Source organism: Rousettus aegyptiacus, unplaced genomic scaffold (assembly GCF_014176215.1).
Source record: "Rousettus aegyptiacus isolate mRouAeg1 unplaced genomic scaffold, mRouAeg1.p scaffold_m13_p_1, whole genome shotgun sequence".
Classification (NCBI taxonomy): Eukaryota; Metazoa; Chordata; class Mammalia; order Chiroptera; family Pteropodidae; genus Rousettus; species Rousettus aegyptiacus.
The window spans coordinates 103,214,359-103,241,118 of record NW_023416284.1 but is presented as its reverse complement, the minus strand read 5'-3'; the positions used below and the strand labels follow the sequence as shown (position 1 = coordinate 103,241,118).

Genomic DNA, 26,760 nt, shown 5'->3' with positions numbered 1-26,760 from the left:
ATGTTGTTTCACTCTGTCATCCTACCCATATGTATTCCATGTCTAAAGTCTTTTCGGATTACCAGGTCCTTTCTGGGGTAGCCTTGTTCTCTGCTTTTGTGACTCTGTAGTCATGTCATCACCATGAGATAGACATTTTAACCTCTTTTTGGAGAGAAAAGCTGAAAATGGATTTACTTTTTCAGGCATGGTCATGGCACAATGAGGACTCTCCACTGAATCGCTGCTCTGAGCTGTAATGCCAGAGTCCAACTCTATGTAAATTATACTAGGCCCTTGTGGGGAAGACAGAAGAGGCAAAATAAGTTATCCTACCAGAATCTCTTTAAGAAGTCCATAACACAACCTCACTAATTTGTGAACTTCTCATATGTGACCATGGAGGGAATTTGTTCTTTGGCCTGGTTAATACAGGCACACATTGCAGGACAAAATGGAGAAACAGGAGCAGCTCTCAAGGAAACAAGGCCAGGCAATGGCAAATCATAAGTGTGAGGAAGGGTGTGAGTACCCACTGCAGCAACCTTGGGGTCAGAGAAGCCGTCATGGGACCAACATCCAACAGTCAGTTGGTTTGGTTGCTGCTGTTGTGACGTGATTGTTCTCCACGGCAAAAATAAGTATGAAGCACTCAGGGCCTGCTCTCTCTCTCTCTACTTTAAGTATATATAGTTAAAAGGAAAGGCTTTAAATTGTACCAATAATTATTTTTTTAGCTCTCTTATAGATAAGGTAACAAGGTTTGAGTGATTTGCCAAGTTCACACAGCTAATTTTTAAAGAGGTTTCAAAGCCAGATCTATCAGATTCCAAGGCCTCAAGTCTTTCAATCAATCATATGCAAGTTAGCAGGGAAGTGGCTGGGCTAGGAGAATGCAATGGTTGTCTCTCAGTTCTGAGTGAATTAAATGGGTTGGAGTCTTCCAAGGTTTTTTTGTTTGTTTTTTGGTTTTTGGGATTTTTTTGCAGCTTCCACATGTATTTGTGATTCCCTCCAGATACCCGAAAGAAGCTGAGCTTTATTTGACTGCCATCTAGTGGTCATTTTCTTTATGGACGCTAAGTAGGGTTTTTGTTTTTCATCTTAGCTGAAAAGCCACAAAAATCATTTGTTTACAAATACACTAAGAAACAAACAAAAAAAATTCTTTAAAATCTGAATTTATGTGCAATCGTGTTACACCTAAGACTATGGGATCATTGAAAATGGATTTTGTAAATTAGTCTAACTCCCTGATAGAAAAATTTGATACCAATATAAAGGATTACATAGAAGAACTGAGACTAGAACAATTCCCACATCAGGTTCCTTATATCTTATACATCATCTGTGCAGGGAAAAGATACTACCAAGAGCACAGACGTCAGAAAAAAATCTGTCTGGGTTTAGCTCCATCCCTTATTAGCTTGGTGGCCTTGGCCAAGTTGTTTAATCTTTGAGCCTGTTTCCTCATATGTGAAAAATAATAGTACCTATCACATAAAATTGTTAAGATAATTAGGTAGATGATATATACGTAGAGGATAGATTTAACATAACATCTATTTTTAAAGATGTTTTCTATAAACCTTAGGGTAATTACACTACTTAAAGCCTAGTTTACCAAATGTGTTAAAAGTATTTTAAGAACCTAAAGCAGAGTCCCTGGAAGCATAGCTATTTTATAATAATTGGCATGACAGGGGTTTAGAGAAGCTATTTCAACTGGAATCCTTGAATAAGGAAAGGCAGGAGAGTAAAGAAAGACAATGGATAAAGGGCCATATCCTCTTTTCATTCACTGATTTGAGACATGCACTCAGCACTTACTGTCTCCATTATCCTAGGGACCATCCCAGGATATTTAGGTCTGCAGGTCTTAAAGTGTGGTCCACAACTCAAAACTACTCCCATACTACTACTAAGATGTTAGTTACTATTTTCACTGTTGATAGTTGCATTGATGGTGTAAGTGCGATAGTGGGTAGACTTGCTGGTGTGTCCTCATGCATCAAAGCAATGCTACCGCTGTCGTCGTATTCTCCAGCACCAAATTGCCGGTAAAGGAAATGGTTGGCCTTGCCCTGTCAGCACGATCATTCTTCTCATTTCATATAATGTTAAAGCTGATGATCCCCTGATATCAAATTACAAGGGAGGTTGGTCTGTGATCAGGTTTAAAGTTATGCTGGATTCATAAAATGAATTGGGGAATTTATCTTATTCTAAAGCTCTGAGTAGTTTAAAGCAGTTAAAACATAGTTATGATCCTTTGTGGACTCACAGCCTTTTAGTGGTGGAGCTTTAATTACATTTCCTATTTATGGTATGATTAGCCAATTAAATTTTTCATTTACTTTTTGGATCAGTATTCATTTTTTATCCTCAAGTCCTAGAACTTAAAATGTGTCTTTGTGTCATGTATCTTGACAACTTCGCCCTGGGACACAGGGATTTTCATTTCTAGAATCGAGTTTGGTTCAGCACTTTTTTTTTTTTTTATACTGTACATTTGAATATAGCATGCACATCTATAAAGTTGTGTGTGGTATTTGGTTACTCACCTTTGAAGAGTGTCAGCAATTTGCTGACTAGTGCAGGGAGGAGCAGGAGGAGGGAGATGACTATAACTTTAATTCAGAATGTTATCTAAAACACCCTCTCATCGCATCTGTTGACTTTCCTAGGAGTACATCTCTCCCTGCCAGATTCCCAGCCTTCAAAGTAATAGGGCGTACAATTAGTGTGGCTTCTCTTTCCACAACCCCTGCCATCCTGCTACAAATGATGTAGACCTAAGATATTAGACGGACACTTCAGAGTGATCTACATCTAGTACAAGGTCTGGGGAGGCTTGTCAGATTTCAGGCTGTCATTTTGTCCCAAACTTCAAAAAGCATTTAGGACATATTTCTACTATTATAAATTTTGGTTGTGTTTACTTATTTTGCAGATGCTGTTATCTTAAATCTTTTTTAATATACTAATTTTCATTCTACTTGTTTTTCGTCATATCAGATTCTATTTGTATTCTGTTCAATTGTTGAGGAATATTTCTAAAAATATACTATGAAATGTTAACAAGTGGTCTCCTTTATTAAAATTTTGTTAGTACACTTAGTTTCCCTTTTAATAACTTTATTCACGTAATTTTCTAGGAACTGAAATGTAATAACACTTGTAACCTGATAGGAAACAATACTACCCAGTAGTTCCAAAATGAAAACCATACCACCTTCTGTGATAGCAAAATTATAGGCTCTATGTAAAAAATATTGCCACTTATTTTCCTTATATAGAACAAGCATATTCGCAATAAAGGTGACAGTGGTAAAATAAAAGCAATAATGTTTAGGATTCAGAAAAAAATTTTAACACCCAGACCCAGTCTAGTCTCTCGAGTCTTAATTGGTAATAAAACCTAATAGATCTATTTGCATTAAATTGCTATCTGCTTTTATTTCCTAGAATGGGACTAAATCAGCAAAATTATATCTTTATAGACAAAACACCTGCACAGGGGTTGGATTAGACAATCCCCAATGTCCCTTCAAACACTAAAATTCTATAAATCCAAAACTTTAACACCATGTCCCTGCAAGGCCTAATTTATGCCTGTATATAAAGGCCAAGCGGCAGCAAGTAGTAGTTTTCAAACTTTAACTTAAATGACTTGTCATACTTATTTTCCATATTACTTCACAGTGGTGTCTTATTCCTTTTCTGTGAATCAGATCTTCCAGTGGGTTTCTAGAAAGCCTGGATTCATGTATATGGTACATTTTCAACGAGAGTGTATATATAAGCCTTTAATGTCTTCTGACTACCTTGTTTATCAGGTTTGCCAGGACTTCTAGTTTTAAGTTCAGAAATCCAAAAAGTTACGAGCAACTTTATGCTTAAGGAACCAAACAATGAATGCATAGTTAGCTCAGGAATGACTTATCAGTTTTAAAATCCTCGTGGATTCTGTTTCCATTTTCTTTATGCTCCATTAAGTTTTGTTCTTTCAAATCAGTTTCTTCCACATGACAGACTTTAACTGTGGAGAGCTCCCATGCTAAGACTAGCTCCTTGTTTCAAATTTTTTATATCTCAGTCTCTAAATGAATAACTCAATTTGAGCAAAGTACTCTCCCTTGGGCCAATCACTGGGAGACAGAATCTGTAAGACTGTTACAGTCCCATTTTGAATACAATACAAATGAAAGGACTATCTCCCCCAAAGAAAGGGCTGCTATATTAACAGCAGGGGGAGAGTAAGTATTATGCCACCTTTCTCTTAATCATATACATCACTAAAATGTTTTTGAGAAGAGTAAAATATCAGCTTTCTTTTTTTTTTTTAAATCTACTCTATGTGAAGCACTCTATAAGATTCTTTATATAAATCATTTTAAATTCTCCTAATACTCCCGAGGTGAAGAAACAGACTCACAAAGATTCAGTAAATGTCACAAAGGCTTAGATGTTTTCCTTTAACTATTTATATTCTTTTATTTAGAAAATTGAAATAGGAAATAATTTTCATTATATTCTGCAATAATCATACGTTAAAGTTAATGAAGAATAACCAGTAAAGACCAACACAACTGGCAATACTATTCTTTATTATTAATTTTTCTTTTTGAAAGAGAAGCATGCTTTTATACAGCACCTGTAAACAAGTGAGTGGGTTTTGAGTTTCTGAGTTTCCATATATATATATAAAAATTCCCGCACCTCCTACTCTGGAATGTTAGAATACTACAACACCAACTGCATTACATAATAATTACTGAAGGCAAGTCAGGTGAAAACAAGGGTAAAATTTTATGGCTAAAATATTCATAGCAGCAACTTTTAAAAGATGATTTTATTAAATCAAGTCATTGCACTTGGTTATTTTATTGCTACAGCAAAACAAGGCCATTACCTTTTTAACACTTCTCATTTCTGATTTTAACTGATTGTCTCATTTTGTTCATATGTTTCAAGTTTAAATGCAAGCATAAAATGTTTACCAATAAATCTTGAGAGCACTTGGGGTTTTTTTTCTATGATCACAGTAAGAAGTATACAATAAAAGAGAACAATCTGTTACACCAAGCCCATTCTATCTTCTTCAGACTTAAATTATGTAGAGGTTTCGAACTTAAATTTTGTAAAGAAGCTTGGTTGTCACACAACACACACTGCTTCTAATATTGAAATACAATCAGAAAATTAGTAATATTGTATATTTCAAACAATAGCAAATCTCAACAATACAGTCATTAATAATTTGGCAATGACAGATTTTGTGCTATTTACCTCGTCTGTCATTTATACTCACTCATAGAAAAAATAATGATTTACCCACAAGTAAAGGCTATTATTATTACATACCATTTTGTGACATAAACTTTAGGAACAAGAATTAATAAAATTCCCATATAAGAACAAATACTGGTAAATTGCTAGATAAAAAAATAATCAGTTTTCCCTTTGAGATTGAGTTTGTTTGGTTTTCTTTTATATTTGGTTAAAGGCAGAAAAATAGAAATAGTATTGTAATTACTTTTCTATTCTGACTGAAGAAGTATATAAGCAAATACTTTAAATGTATTTTTGTACTAGTAACTGTCTTGATTACATATACTAATGAGAAAATGACCAACAAAAAATTTTAAGAATAGTCTGAAATCTGCTGGAAACTTCCCCCACTCCATTATTATTAGGGTGAGGTGGAATCGCTTAATAGATTTCTCCAAACAGAAAGCTAGAGAATGATTTCTAGGATACATTGTTTTTATTTCTACCTAAGGACTTTCATTAAAAGAAAATAAGACCTAACTTATTTAACAAGAAGGAAATCATTCATTTGACAAGTCATTTAGCAACATTAGACAGGACTAAACAATTTTATTCAGTAGTGACCTCATTTGAAGAGCCTAAGGACTTTAAAGAGTTAAAATGTACATACTCAAGACAATCAGGTTTCTCCAAAAGCATTAATGTGAGTTGGGAATTTAACATTAAGTAATTACATACTGGAATTCCTATCATTTTCTACTTTAGTTCTTTCATTTGAAACAACCTGACAAAATGTCATTCACATAAGATTTCAGTATAATAAGATCAAAATTTAAAGGAAAAATATTGATTTGGTGGTTTAAAGTAACATAAAATGTTACTTTAGCATGACAGATGTTACTCAAAATCTGAGTGTCACTTGCTATGATAAATCTTAAAATATGTTTTTTTTTTTTGCAAATAAAAAAATTTAAATTTCTACCTTTAATAGAAAACCCCATGTTTTGAGACTATAGATATAACATTTTTAAATTTTCAACTTTTCATAAGTGACTCTGAAGGGACTGCTAATCCATCCATTTTATGAAAATGCATTTTGAATATGGTCAAATATATTTGGCTTTAAATAAACTACAATGTTACATTTTATGATATACTAACACTCTTTATAAAGTTGGTTCCTAAATGACAGCCACCACTTAGTTTGGTCTACTAGGTAAATTACACATTGTAACCTGAGTATTTACACAATAATTTGTCAAAGTATGAAACCTCACACTGAACTTCTGAAAGTTTTGTTTTGTTTTCCTAATATTACTACTATTAAAAGTTAAAGAGAAAGTCATAAAGAATTAAGTCACAAGATGATGAAATGAATAATGTTTAAGCCTGAAAATAAGCAGAAAAGTACAGCAATGAAGCTGGTGTTCCCATATTATATGTGCTGTAGTTTCTAGGCACAATGCATTAAGGGTTAAATTGTTATTTTTAGTTCGTTAGACCTCATGAATTTAAAATACAGCTCATTTTCCCAAATATATTTAACAATCCAATACATTTTAACTAAATTCCTTTTATGAATCCTACAGTGCAAGCAACATAAAATATTCTAAAAGCTGAAGAAATTATTTTGATTATTTCATTAGTTATTACTACACGCATGGGTGAATAATATGGTACATAGCCAGGAAACTCTTATTTCATCACCCAAAGTATAAACAGCACTGCAAACGAACAGGCACAACAGTGTAATCCTGGGTAAAGAGTAAAAGTGAAAAATATATATATATACACATACACACACAAAGTTTATATCCCTTATGTATTTTGTATGGGAAAAGTAGTGACTATAGTTACTATAAAGCTAATTTCTCCCTCTTTAGTACATTTTACAGATTATTTGTAAAGATATCACCATATTTATAGTATAGATCTCTTTAAAAATAATACTACAAGTTTCAATAAAAAAACTATTGTGAACTTTCCTTTTTATACAGATTCAGTAGTATTTCCAAGCAAACTAAAAAAAAAGTTTGCAATCCCAGCACATAAGAAATAAGGCCTCTTTTTTTTTTCATATTGGCAAAACAAAATATATATAAAACTCACCCTCCCCTTACTTTTCTATAGATCTTTTATAGTTCATATATTCATATTTATCACAACATCAGCATTTGTTATTTTTAAGTAACAAGTCAGTTGAAGTTCATAGTGTTGCTTCTGAATCCCTGTAAGATTAAAAGCACTGGGTCTGTGCCACTTCAAGAAGACAGGACTGCTTTCTTCAGCTTCTCTATTTCTACCTAAAATAATACAAAACATAAAATTGAGCGACAGGTAAAATATCTTTACTTTAGTAAAGTTTCTTTATCTTATAGTATGCTATTAAGATCTGATCACACTTTTTTTAAGCCTCCAAGTGTTGATTTCCATTAAAAAATCCAATTTCCAATGGGGTGTATATAAAATTTCCAATGGCGAATACAGAAAAAGTTCAACAAAAGAAAATGCCACAGTGCAAATTCTTAAATGGCAAGTGACAACACAAAAGGAACTACAGTTGTTACAGCCAGAACAATGTTAGTGATGTGAGCATTTGAAAGAACTGTAAGAAAATGAGCCCTACAAAGAACAAAAGCACCCTTGACATCAAATTAAGAAGGCTACATATACCTATAACTAAACAAAGGGGGCAGTACAGAATAGTAAAAAATATAAATAAAATAAAATAAAATAATAAAATAAAATAAAATAAAATGAAATAAAATAAAATAAAATAAAATAAATTAAAATAAATTAAATTAATTAAAGGACAGGTTAGTTCTATATTGTTCACTTACAACCTATAGGTTAGTGGTAAATCATTTAACTTCATTTGGTCTCAATTTCCTGACCGGTAAATAATATGTTCTAGATTAAGTTATCTTTAAAGCCCAAAAATATATTTAAGATTCAGTCACTGTGTTGGAAATATTTCTACCTTTAAGCAGACTGTATCCTTCACTTAAGAGAAATTCGCAATTAAAGAAATTTAAAAAAAAAATGGAAAATTCATTAAATTTTCACAATAACTACAGTTATTTAATTTCGACATAATACAAATAACTAGACTGAGACTCAAAAAAATTAAATACTCATGTCAACAGTTCCACAGTAGCAAGTGACACAAAACTTGTACTGCTAAGGTCCAAGGCTCTAAAGCCCAGTTTTTATATTCTCTTCACAATTATATAATATTTTGATCATCTTTAACCTTTCACTGCATGTGGAAATATTTAGTCCTTACCTTTTAAGGATAGCATCATCTTTCTACCCAACAATGCATACAAATAATACACGCTATGACTAACCTCTGGCAAATAGTTAATTATTAAATGATGAGCATTTTGCCACAATTAAAAAGTAGAATTCAATATGCTCACACTCTCCTAAGGGATTCTAACCATTTAAGAATGACCTGTTAACTCTAGGATCTTTCTTGATATTCTTCTTCAACTAATATTATTACTGGTTAAACATTTTAACAGCATTGGATTGGGACAAACCATAATCTCAGACTGAATTGAAACAAAATCTCTCAATCTTCAACCTAATGTGCTATTAGTATCTCTATTCCCAAAATACAATGATCAACTGTAACAACTTTAATGGGCAAGGAAAAAAAAAGACATTGGTCGAAGAGGAAGTAGGGGGTGGAAATGACCCTATATGCAGTCAATAATACAACAGGCTGCTATTTGTCATAAATTTAGATATTAGGCAAATACTTATATAGTTTCTCATCTAGCTCTTTTATGTTCATTGTTCATCTTTAGCCCTTTTTATTACTCCTCAGTTTAATACTATATAATGTTAACTTTATAGTAGTTTAAAGTACTAGTTTTAATCTTTGGGGAAATATAATTTTCCCTTTAAATGTATGATCCTAAAGCTTGAATGCCTGAATAAGTGTGCTTTTACAATACAAGAGTCGAAACCTTCCCCAATAGGAAAAAAAAATGTATAAATACAAGTCAGTGAGAGGCTAACAGCCGATATTGCTGGAAAAATTGAATCAAATAAAATTCTTCAAAAAAGAAATAATTCATTTGACTTTTTTCAAAGTTTTTATGACAAATTAACACTGTATTAGTTCCTCTTTTTTATGTTATCTTATTTTCATATATGAATATAAATGTGTATAAATAAAATATAAAGAATGAAAGTCTGGAAACATTTTTTTTTAATTTCTTAATTTCTACTATGCTATACACTGAGATTTTAAGACTGTTTTAACATGTATCCTCTAATATTTATCAATTTGACAAAAATTTATTAGCTATTTAACATGTATCTATAGCACTGGCCTAGAAACTATTCGCAAAGATGAAACACATAGATCCCACCTTCAACAGTCTTACAGTCTAGAAGATGGGCAAAATAAGTACATAATGTAACAGTAATAAGATAGAAAAATTAGTACTTATTCATTCTTACATAACTAAAGGACACGAACTTGGAAGAAGGCAAATTACTTTTATTTAGAAGACTGGTACCAACTTAAGGTGATTGCACTGGGCCTTAAGAGAGTCTGTAGAACTTGGGCATGAGAAGATGAGACAAAGGAATATCCAAGAAAATACAATAAGAGTAAAACTTCAGATGACTAACTGTAAGGGACAACTGGAGATTGAACAAGTGAGGAAAGAAAGATAAACTAGGATCAAGACGTAAAAGATTTCATATGCCAACTTGAGAAGTTGAAACTTTATTGAGCAAGTAATACAAAGTTCTTGAAAGTACTAAGTAAGGAAAGAGTAATCTGAGATAAGAATGAAAGAAACTCAGGGAACTAAACAGAAGATAAAGAGCATGAGATAAGGAAATAAATGATGGGAATGAAGAGATAAAGGTTAGGATGTGAAGCTAATAGGCCTGATAGTGAATGGAATTAGAAGAGAACAGAAGTATCATGTCTGCATGACTTAGAAGGGAAACAAAACCATCAACAGAAACAGAAAATCAGAGGATAAAGAAAGGAAGATGAAAAGTTTAATATGAACATGCTAAGTCTAAGTTTACAATGGAATATCCAAGGAAACTAATAGCTAGAAGATGGAAAAAGAAGAATTAGATTTAGATGGAAGATGAACTAGAGCTAAACAGGATACCCATGGGCCTAGATAAGCAATTTATGAATGCACAGAGAGGAGAGCCTAGGATAGTACTAAAGGAAAACCTCATTTATGTTATAAGGAAGATGACATAGAAAAGTTAAAGACAGAAGAGTAAAAATCAAGGGGAAAAAAAGGCAAATCTTTGAAAGAGTGGCAATGATAAAAACTGTAGAAATTGCAGAGATACTGAAATTGTCATGAGTAAACCAAAAATGCAAGGAGTTAAGGACTGAATTAAAGGTGAAAAATAAAAAACTGTAAATGTAGGGTTTTTGTTTTGCAACAAATGAACCCAAATGAAAAGAGAAAACTATAGTAGATCTACAAGAATGCAAGATGAACCTGAAAGGGGGCTTTTCTCTGTTTTATGAATGAGGGGGAAAAATTGAGCATTTTCATGGAAAGAAGGGCAAGAGCCAATAAACGGGAGATGGTTGTCATATAAAAGTAAAAACAGAGCTTTGATCATTAACCAAATACATTCACATATATTATTACCTCAACAACTTAAACCAAGGGAGGTTAAGAGACTCCCTCAAACTCAAACAGTATAACTTAATCCCTAAGTGCAAAGGGTCTGAAGTCTGGCTGCTTCTGTTAAAAAGTTCAGTTCCACTGGTGACTTAATCATTCTAAACCCTAGTTTCCTCACCCTCTAAATAGAACAATAATCCCTACAAGCTGTTATGTGTCCAATGAGATAACATACAGAAAGTGTTAGGTATACTTGACACATGGTTTAAAACTGAAGGTCAGGAGTGTCAGAAGAGGAGCTTAAGTTTTTAACAGCAAGTCCCATGTTCTCTGTTTCACAGTGCTAACAAAAGACATAGGTAAGTAATGAGGCAAGCAAGGTAAAAATAGGGAGGAGTATAAAATATTTAAATACAGGATGGAAAGAGTCTCTAAAAAAGGTAGGACACACTTTCTTGGACACAAGTAGAAAAGACTACTAATGAAGACCAAAGTTAGTAAGGATGGCGAAAAAATTAAGATAAAGAAAATAAGTGAAATGGTTGGTAATCGGCAGAGTAAACATAATGATGTTATAGTTACGAAGTAAACTCTTGATAAGAAATCAAAGTCAGCAAATCTATAGTCATCCTATTATCACCATGACCACCACCCACCAACACCAAGCAGCTTTGCCCCAGGCAAAAAAAAAAAAAAAAAGAAAGAAAGAAAAAAGTTAAACTGAATAAAAAAAGAACTATAAAGCTCAGAAAAGCAGTGTTGAGTGCAAAATATCTATAACTAAATACTCGTAAGAAGCAAGAACCACATTTGTCTCATTAATGTGTCTCATGTACTTCCAGTGAGATTTAGCGCTCCAAAAATATTTGCTGAATGAATGAATGGAATGTGACAGGGAGTCAGCAAGAGATTAATTAAACAGCTACCAAGTAACAGGGAGTGTCCAACTAAAGTAGGATAGCATAATTTGTAGTGGAATCAATCACCCAGTTGGGTTGGAAAATCTAGTTTATGCTGACTACAATCTCAATGCTGGGAGAAATTACCTCTAGATTACTTCTCATTGCCTTCTCTTCTTCCAAATCTTTTCGTAGTTTTTCCAGTTCTTTCCTTAAAAACAAAGTATGTATTGCCATTAAGTCTTTCAGTTAAACAACAAATTTGATTAATGTTAACAGGATTCTCTGTTGCTTGACATCCCAGAATATTGGGAAAACTTTTTAAAGGGAAGAACCATATTGATTGAGAAAAAATTCAAAATCTCTCATTTTCCAAAATGACAGTTACAAACAGCAAAACCATTACAAACCTACCTGAGATTTTCGAAAAAAAATTAAGGTAATACTAAACAGTTAATGATTAAGAAATATCTGATCTTTAGAAGCAATTTCCCATATTCAGTTATTATTCATTTCCCAGGCTAGACATCCTAAGAGCCTAAACAATTTGGTAAAATGAATCTGAAAACATATCATAAAGCAAATTATATTTTATGTAATAAGATAACCTGGACTTTTACTTTCAAACTTAAAAGCTACATTAAAATCCCCAAACCAAACAAAATAAATAAAAAACTTCAACCATACCTCTTCCTTAACTCATGTTTTCATTTTTCTGTGTTCCCTTCTCTTTATAGTCATCCCCAACCCCACAGCTATAAGTACATATTCTTTTTGTACTGTATCTTTTCCCAAAGTATTCTCAAACATTTCTGGGCTGCTTAAATTTTCATATTTCTGACAACTGTTGTTTGGTATTCAAATAGCCAAGCTTTGGGGAGGGAGTGGAGGTAGAACATAGGAAATGGGAGAAATAGGAACTATCAGTATATCAAATTTCTAAATCAAAAAGTGTTGATATAGTCACCCTCTTGACATATACTAGAAAAATTCTCTTCAAAAATACTGTAGAATAGATTTGAGAAACTTGTGAAAACTGTCATGAAAAATATGTGAAAGAAGAAAGTTTTATATAGTTTCAAAACTAATTTCTTCAGGGGCTTTCATAATTAGAAAACTATATTTGGAGTAAATTTTCTACTGTTTTCTACTAATTACAATTTTTAAAATAATTTGTAACTCAAATTTTTCATCTAGGGCTTATTTTGATATGTGATATAAAATGTACTTCTAAGCTAATTAATTTCCCATTTCCTTTTCTCCAATTATTCTATTATTCTGAGTTTATTGTATTATATTTATATCTAAATTAGGATTTATTCCTAGAATATTTACCCTGCTCAAAAATCTGTACTTAGTGTTACATTACTCTTATTATTTGCTTTAGTTTAGAACCACGCTTACACTTTCATTGCTTTTAAAAAACATATTTATAAATATAAAATTTTTATGTAACATTCTGCTTTCTTTTTACAAGAATAGGATTGAACAACTCAACAACAACAAAAAAAACCAAACAATCCAATTAAAAAATGGGCAGAGGATTTGAACAGACAATTCTCCCAAAAAAGATATATAAATGGCCAACAGATATATGAAAAGATGCTCAACTTCACTAGCTATTAGGGAAATGCAGATCAAAACCACAATGAGATACCATCTCATACCTGTTAAAATGGCTATCAACAGGACAAGAAATAACAAGTGTTGGATAGGCTATGGAGGAAAAGGAACCCTCACATGCTGCTGGTGAGAAGGTAAACTGGTACAGCCACTATGAAAAACAGTATGGAGGTTCCTCAAAAAACTAAGAACAGAATTACCATATGACCTAGCAATCCCTTTCCTGGGTATTTACCCAAAGAAACCTGAAAACATTTATCTGCAAAGATACATCCACCCCAATGTTCATTGCAGCATTATTCATGGTGGCTAAGGCATGGGAACAACTGAAGTGTCCTTGGATAGATAATTGGATAAAGAAAAAATGGTACATATATATAATGGAATACTACTCAGCCATAAGATGAAATACTGCCATTTGTGACAACATGGATGGGTCTTGAGATTATCATGCAAAGTGAAATAAGTCACAAAGGAAAAGTTGAGAACTGTATGATTTTACTCATATGTGGGATAAAGAACTGAAAGCAACAAACAAACACGCCAAACAGAAGCTCATGGACTTGGACAATGGATTAGTGGTTACCAAAGGAAGGTGGGAGGAAGGAGGTAGGTAGGGATGAAGGAGGTCAAATATTTGGTGATGAACAGAAATTTAACTATAGGTGGTGAACACACAATGCAATATACAAATAATGCATTTCTGATTTGTACACTTGAAACCTATTTGATTTTATTAACCAATGTCACTCAGGAATTTTAATAAAAAACTATACACCCTGTCCTGTAATTTTCTCCTGAAGAAATAGATTACTGATCTATTTCTCTGTCAATCTTTCCATGTCAATCTTCTTCAATTGTTTAATGACTTGTGCTATGCATTTTAGATTTTAATATTGAATTCATAAAGACTATTTCTATATTTGTAAGCTATAAAATATAATAATAAAGCAAAAACCTAAGAACTCCAAGTCAGTGTAGGAAATAAAATATCACCAGTACCTCTGATACCCAAAACGATCCTCCCTCCTCAATCCTATTCCCCGACCCCACCATAGGAAAAGTTTTATAGTATTTATTAGTCCTTTTCTTCTTTCTAACTTTACCATACAGACAAATATAACATTAAATGATACATTGTTTGGTTTTGTATGCTTTTCAATTATATGTAACTAAAATAATACTATATCCATGTCTGACTTGTATTTCCCACCCCCAATGTTTTTAGATTAATTTATGCTGACAAATGTAGCCACAATTTATTTTTATTGCTGTATACTGTATAGTATTTCTCTATATCAATATATCTATGTCTATATATATACCCATTCTCCCATGATGCTCTTCTTCAGATTAAAACCTGTTATCCATTCATTTTCCCAGAGAAGTCAAGACTTCTAAATTATGTTCTTAAGTGGATATAAATCATAAATATTTTATTCATTTTACAGCTAATTTAAGACCACCTACAGGCAATTTGTATATGTAATTATTGAAAACAGCACACTTGGTATCAAAAATGTAAAATGTCAAAATCACCAAATAGAGTTCTTGGGTACATGGGTAGTGCTCAGTAAGTATTTACTAGATGTATGAACTTACAATTTACAATGTGCATATTGCAGAATCTGTAAAAAAAAAAAACTTGTTGGACTCAGAAACACATAAACAAGGATTCAAGAAAGCACTATCGTGGATCAAATTACAAACACGCTCTATATATGATATATATATGCATCATATATATATTTTTTTAGCAGTCGCTAAAGATAAATATTTTGTTTCTATATAAGATGTTTATAAAAGTGTTCTGCAGTAAATACATGTTATTAATCTCAATATTGTTTTTAATAAAGAATCCAGTGCCTACTGAGTTTGAGGGGAAAAAATGGTACATTCAAGCTCAGAGTTAACATGGTCTTTGGTAGTGATTTCTATACTTTCATATATTTCATATTCCATGAAATACTTTTAGAGGCTACAGAAGAAGGTGGAAAAGGGGAAGAGCGCCTAAAATGTCACCCTCAGTTCTGTTAAAATAAATGATCTTTGATTTGTTTCACCTACTGAGCTTTTGCAAAATTGTTTAAAACGTTAACAAATTTTAAAATTCAAATAATAATGATTAAAGATCTCTGAACCAAAAGAAGATATGGTTAAAAGAGGAGACAGAGGCTATAGTAGGAGATCTGTTAAATATATTTTGGCTCTAAAACATCCTTAACTTTCTTCCACTTAGGGTATGTCTCACTATGTACCATTATTAAAACCTTTCAGAGTTAAGGGCCTTAGAGATCATCTGTCCCACTCAACCCTAGCAGAAAGAGCAGTCCTCTGAGAAATAAATTAGATATACAGATACACTCCCAGATCCAAAATACAATATGGTTTTCCTAATATTTTAAGACTAATCAACCCAAGTTTGGCCAGAAGATTTCTAGCCTTCAATTATAGCTATATATGTAACTTGTAACTTTTCTATAATTGGACTACTATAAAAAGATTTCTAATTCAAGTTTTTTTCCGAGAGGACAGTAGCACTATTAATGAAAATTTCTCTGAAAACATATTTTTTCATACCAGTAACTTGGAAGATTACATCTTTACTTCATATGATTTGGAAGAATTTTTTACACGTTACATAGTATACTCAAAGAAGAAAACAAAGACTACTTACCCATGTTCCTTTTTCAGTGCTTCTACTAGACACAGCAATTCAATCATCTCAGCTCTAAGTTCATCCAGGGAATTTTTTTTCCCCTCATCTGCTTCTACTTTAGCTTTGATTTCTAATGGAGTTAAAAAGGCAGTCGTATTTGGTTTAGAAGCACTTGAAGGTGTTGAAGTGTATACAGATGGCTGAAAACATAATAGAAAAATTTATTTGTAAAATTTTTCAAGTTCAAAAGATTTTTCTAGCAAGGAGATAAATAATTAAAGACGTCAAGATAAATGGTAAATTTGGAAATACTTAAAGCAGTTTGATGTTCACAACCAGAAAAACCAACAAATAACCAAAGAATAAAGTTGCCAGGTTTTGTGAGAAATGCCACAGGTTTCATAAAAAAAAAAAAAAAAAAGGAAAATAAAATCCATATTTACTTTGTGAATTGTTTGCCTAGTGGAATATTTACAAAAATACACAGTGCCTTCCCATTCTGAGTAGTCTGATGAAATCTTGAAGCATCCCGTTATCCTGCTCAGAATGTAAATCATCCTATTATCCAGTGCATCCATACTGTGTATGCTACCGGACTGTTACTTAGCAGTCATCTTGGTTATCAGATCAACTGTCATGGCATCATAGTGCTTGTGTTCAAGTAACCTTTATTTTACTTAATAATGGCCTCAAAGCAAAAAAAGCAGTGATGCTGACAATTCATATATGCTAAAGAGAAACCATGAAGTGCTTCCCCTAAGTAAAAAGGTATGTACATATAGGAAAAAATAAAGCATATATATAGGGTTTGGTACTATCCAGTTTCAGGCATCCACTGGAGGTCTTGGAATGTATACCCTTCCCAGAAAGGGGGAAATACTGTAACAGCAATTAAGGTATTGTTTTGATCCTCCTTACTAAATAGTTATTGTTTAGAATATCCAAAGAGCTTCCCTTAAAATAATTACGAAGAATTTAGTAAATGCATGGAAGAGGCATTAAAATGAATACCTGGTCTGATACCCTTTTTTCTGTATCATAAAAAAAACAGTAAATAAAATTTCAAAAGAAAATAAGATTAAGTGTATCTAATAAACTAGAATAGCAGCCAAACTGGAATAGCCGAATACCCTGAAATGAATTTGAGGAGGAATATGACATTCTTAAATATAAGATGAGTGCCAGTTGTAGTAATACTACCTTAAATTAAAATGGCAAAAATGAGAAAAGAGTTTTAACACCATCTATTTTATGGTGTTAAAACTTGACACCATAATAAGCACTGAATATATACTGCCATTCATTTCAGTAAATATTTGGTGCTTATTATGGTGTCAAGCATCAAGCTAGGTAAGAAGTAAAGAAGTGATGGCTTCTGACCTAATGAGTGCCTGTTTAATAGGAAAATTAAACAGACCTATGCCTTTAAAAATATGCAGTATATAACATTTACATTACTCAATTAAAATAATGTAAGCTCTTTTTTAAAAAGATATACAGTAAATAGTGACTTACCTTTAACAACTCAATATTTTAGCAAGAATTATTTCTTAGCATTAGAGTAATTTTTAAATGACACTTTAAATTCCATTGTTTTGATGTTCACAAAGAATCTTAGAAATTATACAAATCTTAGACTACAGTGCACACCTCACCTTGGGAGAATGGCATGAATCCTTTTTAAAGTCAGATGGCTTTACGTTGGCACTATCTTCTTCTTTTGGTGACTTCAAGATTTTTTCTGGGCTTTGAGTTGGCTGAGTGATTTTTTAAAATCAAGAAACAGAAAACACCAAAGGAGGAAACATTAGTATCTGGATAATAAATAACTTTTATCATTGTTTTTAGCAGCTACTGTTCCAGATATTCCATTATTATTAACAGGATGTTACATAATTCCAAGTTGGATAATATACTTGCATATCTTGAGGGAAAAGCAGTTTGCCTCTTAGTAATAAAAATTTTCTCTACTTATGTAATTTAAAAGAACCGTAGCGCTTAAGAGCTAATATAGTAACACTAACGTACTACCAGTATCCCAGGAAAATGTAAAGATAGCATAAAAGGTTATATATTTAAATATCAGGATTAGTACTTCAAAAAACACTATTTCAAGGGGAAAAAATGTTCACATTCTTCCTAAAATTAATATGTACCACTCAATTCTAATTATTAGATGGATAGATTATACAAATACCCTGGTACCCTTCTGACCCTGTGCTCTGTGGTTATTGTCTAAAGACAACTCTTTCTGATTCTGTAACCTTCCATTCCAATCTCCGTTGAAATGAACATGACTCTTTCCCCACATCTCTTTAAATAAAACCATTTGCCACTTGAGTGTAACAGCTATCTTCTTGATTTTTAAACTTTAGCGGAGCTATAAATCCTACTTTATTCTTATCTTTAGAAGGACTCTGGATTTACTAAATTCCATTTCACAACAAGTGTAACTCACAGAATGTCCACCATTGAAGCGGCCAGGCAACCTTCTTCCAGGCATCTTTGGTCTATTTGCAGTGAGATGTAGCAAGTTTTCTGAGGAAGCTATGTCATCAAAATTTACAAGATCTGGAGAATAAAAATAAACATATCTACTAAGAAATAACTTTACATGATTAAAAGGTAAAAAAAGAATGTTTCTGGATTTTTAACAAACTATATTAAAAAGAGCACCACTAGGACTCACAAGTTGACAACCTGTGCTTTTCATATGCATTTGGAAAACAACACACCCTTAAAAACAAATATCCTCTTTATTTGATACATTTTATAGCATAAAACTTTATTAACAATATAAAGTTCATGTTTCTAACAGACAGACCTCAGCAAAAAGTTCTTCTTGAAAAATATAAATCTGTACCATTAGCTGTAGTAGCATAATAATGCTGTCACTTTAAGTTCTTATTTTAAAAAAATGATTATTTCTTCAACTTATAATTAATTACAATATTTTAGAAAATTAACACATACGATTTGTTATACTCTTCAGATAGTATCCTAACATTCGAATTTTAAGGACTCAACTATATCTGTGACCCTATTGATTTGCCACTGCATTTCTCAATGTAAAGTGAAAGTATAATTTAATGTGTTTTTATATATGTACATACAGTTTATTGTAGCTGGGACTCAAACTGCTTACAGTTCACTGTACTTATGCTTATATATTACCATATTTACAAATCATAAGATAGTTATAAATCTAAGGCAAATTAGTTATTAAGGGAAAATGCTACATGGCTCATCCACTTGTTCTTCCATCAAAAACTAGTTGACCTTTAATTCAATAATAGGTTTAAAGACAAATCTAGGTAATTCGTATCTCTGAAATAACAGTATGTAATACCTTCCCTTTTTCTGGATGATCCAGAAAAACTGTGCTAAAGGAGCTGGTCTGTAATTTTGAAGTCCAGATATCTATAAATGATACAAGAACCCTAAGGGTTAAGTCCAGACACTTCCACTATCAATATTATCTTCCTTAAGTCCAGATTCCAAACCAAGGGTATTAATCACAGTCAACATATCTGATATGGCAGCAGGTATCTTTGGCCTAGTTTTCTAGGTACAGAATCATTCTTCATTTTACTGTTGTCTAGATGTGTATAATACTTTCTGTCAAATATTTAGATGCCCCACACTTCACTGATTTGTTCTTAAAAGAATCTAAAGATTCTTATCATTATTGACCTTAAAGCTTACTCATCAATTTTCATATTCAAAGTAATTCATTTAGATAATTTTTTTTAAGGGATAGAGGGCACAAAGCGTAAGGCAGAGAAAGAGGTATCACTGTTTGCAGTATGTATTTTATAACAACTTTAAATATTTGTTGACCTCTTAATTCTTCTCCATCTTCGCATTCTGGGATTACTTTGTGTGTTCTGCTTTAGATCTAGTAAATAGGTTAATATATCACAACAGGCAATCTAATGTGCACGGTTTAATTACTGTCTTGAGTTATTCAATAATTATCTATACGTAATTATAAAATATAAGAAACCATAATAAGAAACACAGCAACTTTAATGGAAAATGCATTATTCTATGGGTTAATAAAAGAAAAATATACCAAATATTTTTTAAATATCTCACTATAAAAATGCAATTCCATACAACACTTAAAAATTTCATACATATTTAAATAAAAATTCAATGTTTTTTATGATACTCACTATATTGATATTATCAAGGAAATTATTTAAATATCTCATTTATAAATTTCATAAAAACAATCATTATTTTAAAAGATGTTAAAATATACTGTAGTTTGAAGGGTTAAAAATTGCTTTTTCACATGATAAATGTGTATTGACAACCTATGAAAACTCCAAAATCCTTGAAAAGTACACTATAATCATTTTGGCCTGTGGAGATTATTTTCAAATGCATATTTAAGCAACTTGCTGAAAGAAAAAGAAATAAACAGAAAAACAAAGAAGGGATGAAGATAAACGAAACTAAAAGGGTAAATAAAAGGTACATTTACAAAAATTATACATCATGCTCATGTAAAAAGGCCTTTCATATGTCCAGTTTTGGGCTACAACACGAAGACAAATAATTTTACTATTCTAAAACTCTCTCAGGTCCTCCATTTAAGCCATTAGATTAGTAATAGTGCACATTTTTGATTTATGATATATTTAAACACTTCTGAATTTACCTAAGAGTGGTAACAATGGATTTATACTGTACACATGGCATAAAAAGTATGACAATCATTTAATTCTTGCCATCATATTGTCACTCTGCCATTTATTTATATTTCTAAATAATGTTAAGAAGACATGGTATTTTTAAAAATCAAAATGAAATATCAAATTTTGGGAGAAAATAAATCGACGTTTATGGTTCTCGATTACACAGAAAACTTTTATCAAAAGAATATCTTCAATCAGGAAAATATTGCCAATATGAATTTCATATTATTTTAAAATGGAAAACCAAAGGGTTAGAACAGACAGACAAACATGTACACTTTCAGTAAAATTACAAAGAAAAAAATCAATGTGCACCATCTATTTAATACTGAATATATTATTTTCATTTCTTTTATAAATTGTCATCTTACCAAAATGGAGAAAGGTAGAATAATTTCCTGACACGTAAGAAGGGAAACATGGCAAACAGGCTAGGAAACAAAATCTGGAAAGAAAAGTCAAGGATAGGAATGTGTAGAAAAAAGACTAAACCAAAAAAATTATTTTACAAAGCAGGAAAAAGAAACAGTTGTAGAATGAATAGAACCATTTCAACGTTTAGCATACACCTATTGCAGATTATCTAAACTTACATAAGCTGTATATGAGAATTTAGATTTTTTTTGGCTTTCAAAAGGAAAAATTATGATGAGTATTTATTTTAATATACATTACACTAGAAAGAAGCCTTTTTTATTACTCACTGAACACCAAGATAGCGCCCAAAAGGATGTATTAGTAGTAAAATTAGAGGTCAGAGTAATAAATCAATATATTAACACCTCATTAACATAGTTAAAACTAAAATTAAACCACTTTATTGTCAAGTTTTAATCTTTAGCACATGACAGTAATTACAAGGAAAGAGGCAATTTTAATTCTAAGGTTTAATAAAAGAAAAATATACCAAATATTCTTTTTAAATATCTCACTATAAAATACAACTCAGTACAACACTTAAAATAGCATAATAAACATAAATGAAAATTCAGTGTCTTACTTGATACTCGCTATATGACATTATCAAGGAAATCATTAGAAAACAAAAAATTTACCCTCTGCTCTTATTCCCTAGCAAATTCTACGTTTTGGGGTGTGGTGTTTTGTTTTTGTATCCTAGTTTACATACAGGCACTTTTTTTATATATCTATCACTCAAGAGGTAGGCATCTTTATTACCCACTATAAATTCTTTCTGAAAGAAATAAATGAATTAAATACTGGGAAAGTAATTCAAATAAAAATCAACCAACCATCAAATAGAACTAAAAAAAAAAAAAGTTGCTCTAACAATAAGAGCTTTTGGATCAAATAATATCTATCTATCTATCTATCTATCTATCTATCTATCTATCTATCTATCTTTAAAATTTCCTTTAACCCAAGAATTTATCACGGGAAAACAATCAAAAATACTCCATCAGTTGCGCTTTCTCAATATAATAATATGTTGCCACTAAATTTTCTATCTTCTATTTTAAAACTAATTGTAAATCGATTTTACTTCCTGGAAAACTATTTTAGAAAAATTTAGACCATGTAACCAGTAGTACCAGTAAGATTATTCTAACCAATTTTTGATGAAGTGTTTGAAAAAAAAATTAAAACATGATTCCAACAGCTCTGCAATGTGTAGTGTTTATGTCGTACATGAGGAAATATATGGAGAAACTTATAAAAAAGAAAAGCAAATTGATCTCAGAACGTTTTCCTTATATGTACAGAAGTCAGAGTTTGTATTTATATGGCTTAATATCCAGGAAAATGATGTTTTAAGAGTAGAATCAGGAATTTATATCCTTTATAGTTAGGTGCAGAAACAGAATGAGATGGATTAACAATGGAGGAGGAGGAGCAAAAGAGAAATAACATTTTATAATAACTTCCATGTCAGGTATTCTAATAGGTATCATAGATATACTGGGTCACACATTGTTAGTTAAGCAAGACAATAAATTAAGAAAAGAAACATGCCAATGATCAGTTAATAATTTACAATCCACATTTTTAACAGCAAGGTCAGTGTACTTTCTACTATATCATTTCACCTCAAATTATTATGTGACATAATAATGAAACTAAGGAGATATTTATTTTTTAAAACTTACGTTAAAGGGCTAGTTTCACATGCTGTTTAAAAATTTAACTCTCAGACTGAGCCAAAAGCATAACAGTTTCTGTAAGGTGTCAGCATCTCAAAGAAGAGGTAAAGAACCTCCATGCTACAAGTACTAAGAACATATTATCCTAATAAAAAAAGAAAAGAATAGCCTCTGAGCTAAGGTTTGACACATAAGTTATTGCTGTCAGCAGCTATGCCTTTTATGTTAGTAAATTACTTGTTGCCTAAAACAGTACTGTGGATAGAATACTTGCACAGTAAATATCTGCTACTTAATATAAGAACTCAATTTCCAAATATTATATTTTCTGAACTTTGCAGAGTATGAATAAAAGATAGCAGCTTGAAAGTTAGCTGTTAGTTTTTGACCATACATATAAGTCTCAACATCTCTAAATTACTCCCTTATGTAACATTTGATGAAAAACAAACAAACCAAAAATTAGAAAATCTCAAACCCTATACTACAAAGCCTCTTTGTTTTTTAATGAAGAGGAAATAACAGCCGTAAATATAAAATAAGAATTGGAACCAAAAACGAAGTAAAAATTAGATCTTTTCAAGCACCAATAGTTTGACACTGTTACATGTAATTTCTACCTGAAATGAAATAAGAAAACAAAACTTACTGGTGATCATATACAGAAAATGTTTTAGAAAAGGTGACAATTTATTTTTAATTTTTTGTAATTTCCATGACGTTGAGACAACTAAATACAGCAATATTCAAGAATGATACAAAGTTAACAAAAATACACAAAAAATATAGGTTCTAAATATTACTACTTCAGCTCTCAAAGAGACTCATCAAAATTTAACACTTCTGATAATGATTGCAGAAAACTGTGGAAATTAAAAATACCAATACATTTTTGATTTCCAGAGTTAAAACTGTGCACTATCTTTTATCTACAATATTTTGAATCAAACAGAAAACAATAAGAACTTACAGAATTTTATTTTATCACTAACCTCAATGGAATAGAGTTTTTTAAAAAACATAAAGAGGATTTTTTTGCTTTTTATTTAACACTAAATAAGAATAATTTTCATCAGATAAAACATACTGAATGTATGTAAATGAATGCCTCTAAAATATAATCAACATCTCAATTTCCAGAAATTATTAATAAATACGGCTTCATCTAGAGTGGTCAGGATTCAAATACATGATGAAAGGAACTATAAAACATTCAAATTATAAAACTGAGGGGAAGCCATGTTTAAATCAGAGCTTTTGTATCAACAAGTTTAAAAGAGGGAAGAAAAATAAAATCACCTAAAATTTTTGAAAGGTATTAAGTAGTAAATTTTCTAATATAGTGACAAAAAAATCTAAGTGTTACTGACCTTAAAGTTTAAATGTAAATATAAAATAACACTGAAGCTAAGAAATATATTTAAGACATTAAAAATTTTTACAGAATATCATAAAGCACTTTATACATGGGATTTAAAGAGTTCTCTTCTGATTTATGTGATCTTGGATATCTGATGTGCCTGTAGCTTACTTTATTTAGATGGAAAATAGGAAAAAATAGCATCTGCCTCTTAAGAGTTACTGTAAAGATAAAATAAGAACATATATGAGAAAGTACTTTGAAAATGTATTTTTAAAAAAACCCCTAAAAACAAATTTAAAGAACTATAAAATAACCATTACCATGAAGTAGGGACTGTGCACCACTTTTAATAGTGAAACTTTTATCAAGACCTGTTTCAAGTTTTACGTTTTAAAAGTAAGAGATATAAAAGACCAAGAGACAAATAATAATAATTAATGGGCTGATAAATCAGTCCTAAAACTGAAGGAACAACATTTAGGTAAAAAGCCTGCTAATATATATAGAGAGAGTGAGTCACAAAAATCCTATTTTCCTGATATGGAAACAAAAGTATATTGAAACTAAGTGGAGCTGTAAAAATAGTCTTAAAAATAATTTAGTGTTGGCATTCAAAGTCTATATTATCTCTTTATTTTTGTATTCATATCTGCCTGACATAGGTGGCATGGTCATTCCATTATAAAGAGACAGAATGATAAATAGATGCTCTCTTAATATCCAGCTCAGTCCTCTGACCAGTAAGAAAGCTTATGTGAGATATAAATATTCTATCCATTTATCTTCTTTCAATTTTATTTTTCTATTTTGGCTTCACAGATTTTAAACAAGTTTTAATTAATTTCCACTGTATCTGTCTACACACAAACTGCATAGACACATTTCTTATTTTAGTTTCAGAAAATTATATTGGCAACTTTTTTTAATGTACCACCTTTCTACATGTTAACTTACCTGTTTCTTTAGAGCTCCTAATTGTAAATGAATCTAGGTCTACTGATTTTGGTCTAAGTGGTAACTGTTCAGAATTTAGCTTTGGTTTTGATACTGGCTCAGTTTCAAATTTTGATAAAATGGTTGACACTTCCCCATTAATCCTGAAATGAGAAAATTAAACAGAAGCAAAAATCACTTATGTGTGAAATATGGTCATTTCTGAACAATGTGATTTAATGACACTAAAGATGTTATAGCATAATACTGATTTTTCTTTGTTCTATAAAATTATTTTCATAAGCATTAACCTCTACCCTAATCATAATAAAATCAGATCTATAATAGCAGCTTAATATGAGTATACTCGCCTAATGTGAATATAAGATTAACATATAATAGAATTACTAAAGACTACAGAAAAACATAGAAAACAAATACTTTTAAAATGACTTTGAGATTTAGAAAGGCAGTAGAGCCATTTATGTCAAAGGCAGGTAATTAGGTAAAACTTACCTGGCTACAGGAGGTGGTGGAGGAACTGGTTTTTCTGGTCGCTTTGGGTACACTGTTCCAGATCTCAATAAATTATTGGCTTTGGTGGGTGGAGTAGGCTTCTTGGGTGGGACTTGCGGAGCAGCTGGTTTAAAAGGTTTCTGTTCCAGCACTGATTTTTCATCTGATTATTTAAAAATATTCAATATGTTAACTATCAACACTATTTAGGTTTCTCTGTTACTTAAAGCTAATGTCAGGCTGGAAAAGTGTGAAACATAAGAGACATTATCTGTGTATATGTGCACTGTTTTATCTGTTTTACAGTTATAATAAGCCTAAACACCTTTAAAAAAAAGTTTACTTTGGTGGGGAAGGGGACCACTACTAAGAATCTATTAAACAAATAATGCTTGCTTCTTATTGTCTTCTCGGCATCCTTTGTTTTTAAGGGTGGTAATCTACTCAAATATAACCACTTATGATTTTATTCTAAGCAGAGAATATTATCTAAACTTAAATCCAGACCACAATCTGAAAATGAAGTAGAAGGAACTGAAAATAAATAAGAATTCTAATGTCATTTAACATAGTTATTTAAAAACAATGATGATGACACAGAAAAAAGCCACATGTCAGAAACTGAGACAAGATTGATTAGTCAAAGATGAGAAATTACAGGCTTATATTTATAATTCTCATCATTTTATTAGGAATTTTACTAATAATATTTCATTTAATAATTCTACAGAATAGGTAAGAAAATATGCTGAAAAATAAAAACACTGAAAATAATTATAGACCACGTTTATCACCAAAAAGGCATGGTACTATACAGGATGACCTATTTGGTTTCTGATCTTTCAGGTACTAAGAACAAGTATTAAAACTGACACATGTGCACGCATATTAGATATTCATATATAGCAGTCAACAAAAATGTGTTGTAAGGCATAACTGCAAAAATAATAAACTCCTAAGTAATAGTGAGTAATTTTCAAAATTTACGTGGTCTTTGAAAACAATGTTTATATTACAGGACCACGAATAACTTCCTAAGATTTCACATCAGTAAGAAACTTAGTCATTATAAATCT

At 31.3% G+C, this 26,760-nt stretch overlaps 1 protein-coding gene across 1 annotated transcript in view; it reads right to left on the bottom strand.

The window, feature by feature from the left end:
- Positions 1 to 4,568: 4,568 nt before the first annotated feature.
- LOC107517796 (CD2 associated protein) overlaps positions 4,569 to 26,760 on the bottom strand; it is a 108,570-nt gene continuing 86,378 nt past the window's right edge. The window contains exons 12-18 of the mRNA XM_016158921.2: positions 25,685 to 25,847; positions 25,190 to 25,332; positions 18,523 to 18,635; positions 17,720 to 17,821; positions 16,083 to 16,264; positions 11,930 to 11,993; positions 4,569 to 7,556 (exon numbers count right to left, since the gene is read on the bottom strand). Coding sequence (XP_016014407.1) covers positions 7,515 to 7,556; positions 11,930 to 11,993; positions 16,083 to 16,264; positions 17,720 to 17,821; positions 18,523 to 18,635; positions 25,190 to 25,332; positions 25,685 to 25,847 — 809 coding nt within the window. The 3' untranslated portion in view covers positions 4,569 to 7,514. The remainder of the gene's footprint in view (positions 7,557 to 11,929; positions 11,994 to 16,082; positions 16,265 to 17,719; positions 17,822 to 18,522; positions 18,636 to 25,189; positions 25,333 to 25,684; positions 25,848 to 26,760) is intronic.